At 40.0% G+C, this 11,863-nt stretch overlaps 1 protein-coding gene across 1 annotated transcript in view; it reads left to right on the top strand.

The window, feature by feature from the left end:
- LOC113237930 (mitogen-activated protein kinase kinase kinase 4) overlaps window positions 1–11,863 on the top strand; it is a 69,022-nt gene extending 57,159 nt beyond the window's left edge. Inside the window, exons 8-16 of the mRNA XM_026474648.1 lie at window positions 633–832; window positions 1,159–1,240; window positions 1,312–1,564; window positions 2,868–3,052; window positions 3,413–3,746; window positions 5,733–5,855; window positions 6,584–6,684; window positions 7,755–7,934; window positions 8,882–11,863. Coding sequence (XP_026330433.1) covers window positions 633–832; window positions 1,159–1,240; window positions 1,312–1,564; window positions 2,868–3,052; window positions 3,413–3,746; window positions 5,733–5,855; window positions 6,584–6,684; window positions 7,755–7,934; window positions 8,882–8,932 — 1,509 coding nt within the window. The 3' untranslated portion in view covers window positions 8,933–11,863. The remainder of the gene's footprint in view (window positions 1–632; window positions 833–1,158; window positions 1,241–1,311; window positions 1,565–2,867; window positions 3,053–3,412; window positions 3,747–5,732; window positions 5,856–6,583; window positions 6,685–7,754; window positions 7,935–8,881) is intronic.

Raw genomic sequence — 11,863 nt, 5'->3', positions numbered from 1 at the left:
TGAATTTGAATTTGTAACAATTTGAAATAGGTGCGAACACCATATGTGTAACAAACTAGTGGCATTGAATTATTTTATAATTATAAAAGTTAAACACATCGAGTATAACCAGAAATAGAGACGAAATGTCATTTAACTTGTTTGAAAACTATTCTGCCAAATCAAACTGCGCTCCGATTGGCCAGCCCGAATTCGAAACAATTGACGGATGTCAATTGTTTAGCTTGAGCTTAGCTTAATGGACGAAAATTGGAAAATTACATATTGAATTACCGATGAAATGTGATTCCGCTTGTTTTGTAATTAGATGTTTTTCCCACATCGCCGAATGGAACAGCACCTCATTGTTAGAGATATTATCTTTATTACAATAAATACAGAATAGTTTTGGAATATACGGAGACGTACACACAGGTCAGTTGTTGGCGCTGTGCTATTTCAGCTTCCTAATTTGTGATTTCAGCGCAAACGAGAGTTGATATTTAAAAGTGATATGAGGCCCATTGCCTGATGAATTGCCAGGGATGGATGGCCCTTATTTCTTCTCTATTTCTTGTTATATACTCGATGGTTAAACATATGAAGAAGCAGTTGAAGAATACCACAGTAATAAGTCGGTATACTCGTTTTAGACTCAAACGAGCATAGAGCTCCTGTTGTCCGGCGAAAAGCCGCCCGAGGAGGTCCCGAGCCGACCGCTCTTGGAGAATAGGATAAGCGAGGAGGAGAAGCAGTGGGCCGTCGCCGCGGCCAGGGCTGTGGTGGAGTTCGCCAGGTGCTGGATGCAGTTCGTGGTCGAGCGCTGCGACAAGGGGCGGGGACTGAGGCCCAGGTGCGTTGTTTCTACTTAGCAAACTATGGTTCGGTTTGTCGTAGCGGTTTGTACGTACGACTTTTTTGCGTACATTTGTGAACGTTTAATGGGAATAACTCTGGACAATGGTGATGGAAAACATGATGAAACCTGTACATCTAAAAAGGTTCACAATCTTTGGCAAACATGTTCAACAACAATTCCCGATCCACAACGAATCAGCGCGCTAAATCTCTTGTTTTTTTTAAAGACTCATGCTTAGCCTCTGCTAGCTAACCCTCTGGTTATAATACGTTTCGTACGTGCGACAGGGACGGGTGATTCGAAAACGGTCTGTCTTTCAGGTGGGCCAGCCAAGGCTTGGAATTCCTAATGCTGGCGTGCGACCCCTGCAACACCAAGCACCTCACGGACGCGGAATTCGAGGTAGGTGCCGCGGCCCGCCGGACCGACCGGCATCGCCGCAGAGTCTACGAGGCTTTCGCCCTCGGCCGCAGGAGCTGAAGAAGGAGATGGACAGCTGCATCTCGCACGTGATCGGCAGCCGGCCGGCGACGGCGCGCGCTGCGGACAACGCGCCCAACTCGCCCGTGCCGCCGCTGCGCGCGCGCGCGCGGCCCAAGCCGCTGCACGCGAAGGGCGACGCGCGCGCGCCCAGCCCGCTGCGCGCGCGCAGCGCCGTGCCGTCGCCGCCCACGCCGCCCTGCGAGCCCGACCCGCTGCTGAGCTTCGAGGGGCTGGAGCCGACCGGTGAGCCGACCCGCGCCTCGATGCTTTTTCGGTGTTTAGTTATTGTTGGACCCGAGTTGGACTTCGTAGCGCTAGAGCTCATTGGAAACAATAACAACTCAACGTAGCCCCGCGCTAGGGAAGCCCCGTGTCGCGGGTGCCATGGACACACGCATAGACAACCACAAGTTACACCCAAACTAACGAGAAAAATTACCGTAGACCATACGAACACTTCTGCCGACCCGGGAATCGAACTTGGGACCTCCGCGTGGCAATGGTAACCGTTCGACCGCGGAGGCAGTTCCAGCAGTCCAATCTGTCACAAAAATCAAATAATTTGATTAACCAGACTATTTTAAAGATGAAAAAGAAACTAAATGACTTGTTGCAAAAAAGATGTCATTGACCTGAATTGAATTAAAGTGGCAGTGGACAGGGCACATAGCTCGTAAAACTGACCTACGTATAATGTAACTAGTATAATGTCCTGCGGGATTCTCATGTGGGGTAAAGCGGCAGATATTCAAACCATATTTGTAATGCAAGAACAAGCGATTCGTTCTGTGTACCGTCTAGGCTCTCGGGTTTCTCTCAGAGAAAAGTTTAAGGAGACTGGTATCATGACTGTGGCATCACAGTACATTTACTCAACTATTTTATATGCCCGTAAAAATATACATAATTTCAATAAGAAAGAAGATATCCATAACATTAACCTTAGAGCTAAATCCAAACTCATGATACCACGATTTCGTTTAACCAAGATAAACAACTCTTTTATAGGGAACTGTATACGTTTTTACAATAAGATTCCGGAGCATATATTAAGTTTATCATTTCCTAAGTTTAAAAACTACATTAAAAATATTTTGATCGAAAAATCATATTACAAAATTCAAGACTACGTGTTAGATAAAGATGTATGGAAAGACGACATGGCTCCAGAATCCACACAAATTTGATTCAAAGTGTATTCCATAGCATTTAAGTTTATTTGAAAAGAGCAATCCCGAGAGTTTCTTGCTCGTTCTTCTCAGGGAGGTCAGCGTAGTGAACGAGCAGTAGCTTAAATGTGACGTTTCCAAGTGTAAATTTATTTTACCTATGGAATAAATAATCTTTGACTTTGACTTTGACTTTGACGGCCGTTGGGGCAGAAAGATACCATACGCCGAATAGATACTACTAGATGAAAGGTAAAGGTGAAGGATGCTCGTCGCGACAGCTTAATCTGAAAATCTTTGGGAGAGACTTATGTTCAACAGAGAACGTCTTTCGGCTAATATGATAATAACAATCATTGACTTGTGACTCGCCCTAGGTCACAACACCCGCATCTTAGAAGCGATAAAAAGCTTGGATGAGCAACGCGACATTAAACTGCGCGAGCTGAAGACGGTGGGCCGAGTACTCGAGTCCGTCGTCGCCAGCTACGAGCCCAAGCTGAGGCAGCTCAAGTTCAAGTGGCAGCGAGGGCTGAAGATCGGCGCGGGCACGTTCGGCAAGGTATTTGGGCGTGAATGGGCCATGGAATTTAGTCTTCCTCGTGTCAACTTTGTTTATTTACAAATATTACTTTTGCACAACAATGTCTATTCATTATACAAACATAATAGTACTTTTTTGTGTATACACAACGTGAGATACGAGCGTTTTAACGCTTCTCTGTCCAATACTCGAAATGTCCCAACCGTTGTTTTCGAACCTGGGGCATTTGCTCCCGAGAGCGTAAATCAGTTATTCTGCGAGAAGAAATTTGACAATTTGACATGTTGCCTGTTAACCGAGATAGCAATGGCTACAGCAGACCGGAGTATGCTGGAGTGGAAGGCGAGTACCAGCAGTCGCGTCGACCCGTTCCCGCAGGTGTACACGGTCGTGAACACCGAGAGCGGGCAGCTGCTGGCGATGAAGGAGATCAGCATCGCGGCCGGCGACCGGCGCGCGCTGCAGAAGGCCGCCAACGAGCTGCGCGTGCTGGAGGGCGTCATCCACCCGCACCTGGTGCGCTACTACGGCTGCGAGCTGCACCGCGAGGAGATGCTGCTGTTCATGGAGCTGTGCGTGGAGGGCTCGCTGGAGGCGCTGGTGGTGAACTCGGGCGCGCTGGCCGAGCCCACGGTGCGGCGCTACTCCAAGCAGCTGCTCAGCGCCGTGGGCGAGCTGCACGCGCGCAACATCGCGCACCGCGACATCAAGAGTCAGTCCCTTTATTTTCAAGTAGCAGTAAAATTTCCTTGGGAAAAAGTTTCTCACCAGTTTCTGCCGCCCAGCAGTAATGTCAGTATTACTGCATTCCGGTTTTCAAGAGAAGGGGTGCTGGTGAAATTACAGGCTCTTGGGAGTTGTCAGCTTTTGTCTCAGGGTAAATTTAAAGCTCTGAGTGGCACTGTAACGTATCGACAGGCGTGTAGCTTACCATCAGGCGCTTGACTAGACTTGTTTGTCCCGTCACTTGACGTTATATAAAAAAAAAATTGTCCGTCGTTTTTGAAGACTTTGTACAATGACAGTTCATTGAGCAAAAGTGTTGCCCGCTTGAAAGTTAGATTGCAGTCGATAAAACTATCTGAATGTTAGTCACGTTTATGCAATAAATAGCCCAACTTGTTTCATTTGAATCATCATCGGTCAATTAGTCGTCCAACAGTTGAGCCATGTGCATTGTCAATTACAGCTACTAGAACTACATATGTATATTAACATTACAAAGAGAAGACATTTTCAGTTTTTCATCTTAATCTCTTATAGAAGCCGCCAGTTCTTAATAAAATATATTTTAATAAAAATTTGTCGATACTAATAGGCCGGTTGTTAAAATAAAAATAATGAAGGCAATAATGCAATTAGTAATCATTAGAATGGTGTAAAAATTACAATTGAGACGTCCTTGACAAAATTTTACCGTCTTTCACAACCCATCGACAAAACTGGACAACAAGTACATAACTATTTAAAATTTTATGAAAACTGGCAACCCTGCAAATGTCATTTAACTCCGTTTTAAAAAAAAACAGACTATAAAAAAATACTGAAATAATAATGGAGAACCAATTATAGATCCTCATCGAAGTTGATTAAAGAGCATTAAATTATAACTATATAACTAGTAACTATACTATATACGTAACGACATATTCGCAACACTAATGTTAAAATGGTCAATACCAACCTGCTTGAACAATGTTGAAGTTAGAACTTAGACAAGAGTTATTGCATTCCGCCGAAATTCCGCTTTCCTTACAACGTTTGCAAGTCATGGTCACCTAGTTTCACTAGTTGCGTAAAATACCTCGTCATCGACGTTTAGAAATTCCCGAACGTTCCATTCTTATGTCACCGACTTACCATCGTACGCATTGAACGCTTCATCCTTCCGGATGCATTTTTTGGACAGAATTATTGACCTCCTTCTCACCATTCATTTAAAGTGAAATTATTATTAGAAAAGCATAACGTAACATACAATATAACTATAATGTCCACTAAACTTAAGTACGTCTTAAACCAATACTTGCAATTCAAAAGACGCTCTTAATACATTATGTTCAGAATATCTTATAAATTTAAACGTTGGGTTAAGCTTATATAGGCTTAATGTAAGTGGACATGAAAATTTAATCAAAAGCAGGAAGTATCTAAAGATACCATCTTATATAATGAAGATTAACGGATAGAGAATGCCTTCCAGCGTTCGGGGAATAATCCTGCAGGCAGGGAATTCAACTCCATAGCCGTTCGCCATATGAATGTGATAGCGTAACGCTTCACGCGGACCTTTAGAATATCTACAACATAGGAGTAGAATCCCAGCCTACGTCACCCGATGATGAAAAGGTGAAGGCGGAATTGAATTCTGCAATTCCATCGCACACTCCGTGTTATACTTGTAGAATATCGATAAGCAGACAACTTTACGACGGTGTTCAAAGCTTTGCAGCTTCGCCTCTACTAAATGCATATGGCAAACGATTGGAATATTCTACCGGCTGTATTTCCCGAAAGGTAGAATTTAAGTCTGTCCAAGACTAGAGTCAATAGGGATATAAGTGTAATGTAGGTGAGATTGTGACCAAGCGTCTGTCCATTTTATATTTTATTTTAAAAAGGCTAAATTGTCAAAAATAAACTTCACTTTGGCATATCTTGTGTTTAATGCTTTAGGTACCGTCTTATTTTTTTCTAGGTGGCAACATATTCTTAACAAACGAAGGCCACTGCCTCAAGCTAGGTGACTTCGGCTGCGCGGTGAAAATAAGGGCCAACACCACCGCCGCCGGAGAACTGCAAGGCTGTGTTGGGACGCAGGGTAGGTTTTACTCTTGACTTGTATATGATATAGATAGGAATAGTTCCTCAGGTCGGAAAAAGGTGTTCCAGGTACATAGATACTTGTATAAATGTAGCTACAAGGAGTGATATAGCGTTTTTTGAAACCACCAAATTTTAATTAATTACTTTTGTGTCTTTTATTTTTTATTTCATTACTGTTTAATTGATTATTTGATTAGGTATTTCACAGCTTTAATGTTTTATGTGTGTACTATAAAATAACCAATACTTTAGGTAAGTAAACATTCAATCATGCTTAGAATGAAATGTACGTAAAAGAACCTGAAGTTGCACCTACTCTATGGTCGGACTGAATCAATTGCGTTGCGTTCTCGCATTTATTCTAAAATATATTGTTTCAATGTCTTTATTCTTTGTGTCAACAATGTCTTTATTCCCGACTTCTAAAAATAAAAACATTGATAACTAGACATAAACTAAAACGTAAAATCATACTAGCAAAGTCCATGAACGGCTCTCCGTTGATTTTAATTATTATTGGGTTAGCTTTCGCCATCCTTCTTTGGTGGTTTTAAGAACTCTATATCACTCCTTGTAGCATATTTGTACATGTATCTATGTATGTGGAACACCTTTTTCCGACCTATGCTTATAACACAATGTCTACAAGTAAGATTAAAAGACAGGAGTTATAAATTTACTTTTGTAAAGATGTTGCTGAATAAAAATGTTTTGTAATTGCAGCATACATGGCGCCCGAAGTGTTCATGAAGTCGTCGGGCCACGGGCGCGCAGCCGACATCTGGTCGCTGGGCTGCGTCGTCGCGGAAATGGCATCAGGAAAGGTAACAATAGTTATTTGTTATGCAAGACTGCAAAGTTGTTGATTGACGCGAGTGCTTGTATTGAATCTTGCGCGTAGCGAGGTTTTCAAGCCACGACACTCAAAACAACAACTTTTTAACCGACTTCAAAAAAGGGAGGTGGTTCTCAATTCGTCTGTATGTTTTTTTTCTTTTTTTTTGTATGTATGTTACGCGATAACTCCGCCATTTGTGAACCGATTTTGATGATTCTTTTTTATTGGAAAGAGGGTACCTCGGAAGTGGTCCCATTTAAATTTGAAGGAAATATTCCACCTCTAAGGGTGGCAAACTAGGGGACGAATGACTTTTGCGATCGGCTTTTTTAACCGGAGGTTAGGTTATCACTTCACTATAGCGAGGATAATGGTAGATGAAAGAAAAACAGTCGAACTATAACAAACCATTCTTATTTTAATGAACAAAATTAGTTGTCGTTGTCAATTTAATGTCAACAGTAATAAGATTAAAACATACCAACGGATTTATATTACAAAAGTAATATACAACAAACGTAGTTGAACGTGTCATTATGTTTTTTTTTTTCATCGAAAGTAAAAGTTAGGTGCATCACAGTCGATCGTCAAGTTCGAATTTCAGAAACCTTTTCAAATGCGATAGGAAACTAACCGACCAAAAGCCTCCATGAGCAGGCAGATTGGATTTGAACGCCGTCGCGACACATTGTTTCTCATTATAATTTTCCTTATTGTCTATCGTATTTAATTAAAGGGTGTTTTTGGAGTAAGTTTGTTCTTTTTTTTTAAAGCTATTCCTGAACCTCCGTAACAGTACCATGCCGAACTAATTTTAATTTTAATTTTGCAATGGTACTTTGTAGTAATTTGCATAATAAATACATTCAGGAGAGTGTACGCGGAAATTTCACAATTTAGTCGCCGCTCCACCTCCGGTCGATAGAAAATTTAGAACGCTCCATCATTTTATGATATACCACCCATTCGCACGAATTCGGCTAAGCGCGTATCAATCTTTCATAAAAAATTAAGGAAAGAAACATCCATAACAATTTCCGGTGTGACATTTTTCAGCGGCCGTTCTCGGAGTACGACAGCAATTACCAGATCATGTTCGTGGTGGGCATGGGCGGGCGGCCGCAGATTCCCGAGTCGCTGTCCTCGGAGGGCCAGGACTTCTGCCTCTCGTGCCTCACGCACGAGCCCGACCAGCGCCCGAGGGCCGAGCAGCTCGGCTTGCACCACTTCCTCATGGTGGGCACTCCAAAACCGTTAATCGTTTCAACAGCACACTTAGAAGTGAACAAACTGACCGTGTCGTACACGGCACATGCACAATGACATTGTGATGTTATTTATTTACATGAATTGTGCAACTCTAAATACGCGTTAAAAACTACTACTTGTAATAACAACAGTAAAACTGACTAGTTGCTTTTGGCGCCCAAAACGATGGCTCTAATGCTCAGAACAGGATCATTCACGTTAATATTAAACATAACTGGTTAATGACCATATCCGTTAGCCGTGATCATAAAAAAAGTGTAAAGAGCTCGAAACGTAGATTTGTTTTATAAAACAAAAAATATACCCAATTTATTCTCTGAGATGAAATCCAAGTCCCAAAATGCAACAAAAGTGGTGCCATTACAAAAAAAAATAAGAATAGTGGAAAAGTGAAAAGATGTAAAAATTAATTCAAAATGTTTTATATTGTTCTTAAATTGTGTGCATGCACAAACAGAATATTATCACATCATAGTTTTTATTTAAAACGCTCTATTTCATGAGATTAACGTCAAAAAACTGTTTCCAGCGGAAAGGTTGTTTATATTATTGGCAATTTTTCTGGGATACGCAACCTTTCCCTGGCCTTGGTTCTTTTTATTAGGCATATAAATACAAATAATTTTAAGCAGACACGTTATATAATTTATTGCTTTAATACTATTACTTTAATATTTTATTAAATACATTATTTTGTACTGCTTAAACACATTTGTCAAATAAATTTAAGAATGCTGTTGAAACTTTCATTGAGTAAAATAAAATAAAATAAAAATACTATGTTGATACATTATTAAATTGTGTTAAATTACAATTAATTATAAAAAGAATAAACAGTTTTTAATCGATAGGTCAGATCGTCGGTTTTGCATATTTTACCATAATAGCTTTAATGTGAACCGTCTATATTCCAGTTGAAAGCCGACGACGACTGCGACTGCCAGCCAGCGTTTCTTATAACATAACTACACGGCAACTACCTCCGGATCAAACCAAATACGTATTGTTAAAGCGAGTCATATTTATTTATCGGTCTGCATACAGCACTGTGGGCTATAACCTAAAATCTCTACTTGGGACGTGGACAAAGGAGGAAAATTGCCGCTTGACATTTGTCAGACGCAGTTGCGGCATGTAGCATAGCTGCGATCTGCACGAAGGCGCTGCTACTTGTCTATTAAATTTCGTTTACTTATGCAACTAATTCTTCCGTCCCAAAACGGCTCGACTCTGCGGAATATTCGAAAGTGGACTTTAAGTGCAATTTAGAACATGAAATAAGTCACGGCGTGTGGTCGCCGCGCTGCCCGCTTGTATATTTTTGTACTGTTAAGTATTACTATAAGGAACTATCATTAAAATCTCAATAGTGCCCATATTAGTAAACATTTCTTAAAGTGATTGTATATACCGACTAATTAGTCACTCGGAGCTCTGCTAGTATTGTAAAAAACTCGCGACTCTAGACAAGACTCGAGTATTACGAGCTTATCAAGTTTCCGAATAGAATCGTGCTCGAGTCCATTGTGTCTAATAAACTACTTACTGAGCGGTGTTATAGTTGTTCAGTAACTTGAACCCTTCTTTGGTTTTTGGAAGTTTACAACACCAGTTCGTGCTCCGATGATTCGTGTTCGACTCGGCTCAGGGGGTCTACTCTTGATCTCCGCCCGACATCCGTCCGAAACAATTACTGTCAAATAAGTAATATTCAACAAAATAAAAAGACAAATATCAGGTATGAAGCTTCATTCGCATCACGCGTCTTTTCATTTGATCAAGTATTACTTATTTAGCAGTAATTATCTCGGACGGAGATCGAGACTAGACCCCTTGGACTCGTTTTTGAGTCGCGCAAACTTGAAACGACTTTGTAAATGTCGACTCCCGGAGTCGAGTTACTTGCAACTCTAAGCACTGCTCTGTTAATGGATTATAATAAACGGTATCTTTGATGGTACCATCTGTATTGACCCAGCTTAAGTGTTGAGTGACGATAATTTTGACAACTCGCAATTGGTACGTAATCCTGTATATACATTCAAGTGATTTCATTCATATACATTGTTGTTATTATTATTTCCTTAACGGCGGCCACTAGGCTTGGTTGAGCAAGTGTCAGTTTCGAAGAATGCAGTCAGTGTTGTTTATTTCTTGTTAAAAAGTCGTATTTTTATTAGAACTAGCAAAATGACAAAAGACAAACAGAATCAGTCGAAAAGCAATGTTAAAGATTTTCACTATTTTTTATTATCTATAATTTGTTTGTTACTGAGTGAATCAATGAAGTCGATCCTTTAAGACGACGCTGCTTATTTTTAAGTCAAAAGCTAGCAACGTCTTTAACGTCAGTTTGCGATCTCTAAAAATCCGACCTTATGTAACATCATAATATACATAGATTCTACACTTGAGATCGATTTATTCCTAGATCTTTAAATGAGCGAAAACTATTATATAAATAAATGTAAATATTTTACAATACAGGGTGCACAGAACGTGTACCGTGAAATTTAAACACGTACTTTACTCGTGTTATTTTTCTATAGCAATCAAATACTGGAAACTGAGAAATTGAAGGTCACATACAAAATATACTTCAGTCTTAATTTGTGTCGTAGTGATGAAGGGCAGGCGCTGAATGTGACCACATTAATAACGATTTCTTTACGTAAATAGTTCAGATTTTTTGGTGATAGGCGACACGCCTGTCCGTAACAGTTGCAGTGCCACTCAGAATTTTAAACCACAAAGATCGGAAGGGCCCTGTCACTGCGCCCGTCGCCCTGAGCCATGACTTGACATGTCCCAAGTGCCTGTAATTTCACCAGCACCCCTTCAAAACCGAAACGCTATGATGCTCACATTTCTGCTTGGCGGCTGAAATAGATTACGTGATAGTACTTCCCTAACCGAGCTCTTTCAAAAGGAACTCTACTGATAATAGAATGTCGAGCGGTAAGTGTTTGAAATTTTCGGTACACTGTCTGTTTCACCCAATATTATTTTTTTCAATTATGCACTTTCCAAACATCCCGAGATGTTATGCGTAGTTTGCGTGACTTTAGGGGCCTGTTTTCCAAGTGCATTTAGTGTAGACAAAGGTGGCTAAAGAAATATATAGTTCGGAAGCACAGTGAATGCACGACGTTTTATATTTTAAACATTGATGTTAATGAAGTTTTTCTAATACACATTCAAGGTCGATGGTAAAAGATGATGAGTATATAAATATATATATGATACATAATATTTATTTATTTTATTTATCAGATTTTATTCTTTAAATTTATAATTGCTATTGTTATTTTAACGTTATAATTTCAACTATATATTATGTTAACCATCTCTAGTCGAAATACGTCAAAACGCCTATTTGGTGTCTCACTTCACCTCAAGAAGAAATTACCGGTTAATTTTTATTTTTACTTTACCGTGACAAAATTGCTAGGCGTTTTCTACAATACTCGTGGCATTTAAATGTGGTATATGTACGGACCGAGATTATTATTATATAAAATTTACAGCGGTGTAATAATAGCTTTTCGTGACTAAATTAACCCGCTTTCTTAGACGACTTGGTTTTAATCCCGATCAATCAAAATTCTCGTTTATTTTTTCAAATTTCAACTTATTTTCATGAACTTTAAAAGCCATTTCCCTAAAGTTGACTTTTTCGTTTAGTGAGAGTTTTGATTTCCAAGTGCATATAGAAACCCTTCGCAGTATAATTAGATAGTTACGAGATATCGGCGTCTTGTATTACACGTTGATGTGCATAAACTTTCTAGTTTATTAAAAATTGCAAATTGTATAGCGATTTATGTAAATTTGTTTTATTGAAGTGCCATTCAAAAAATATATATTTGTATTTAATGAAATCAATGCAATCAATT

The sequence above is a fragment of the Hyposmocoma kahamanoa genome, unplaced genomic scaffold, assembly GCF_003589595.1.
Source record: "Hyposmocoma kahamanoa isolate Upper Pololo Valley unplaced genomic scaffold, ASM358959v1 94, whole genome shotgun sequence".
Classification (NCBI taxonomy): Eukaryota; Metazoa; Arthropoda; class Insecta; order Lepidoptera; family Cosmopterigidae; genus Hyposmocoma; species Hyposmocoma kahamanoa.
Note: the sequence above shows the minus strand (reverse complement) of the source record. Positions and strands in the feature narration are given on the sequence as shown.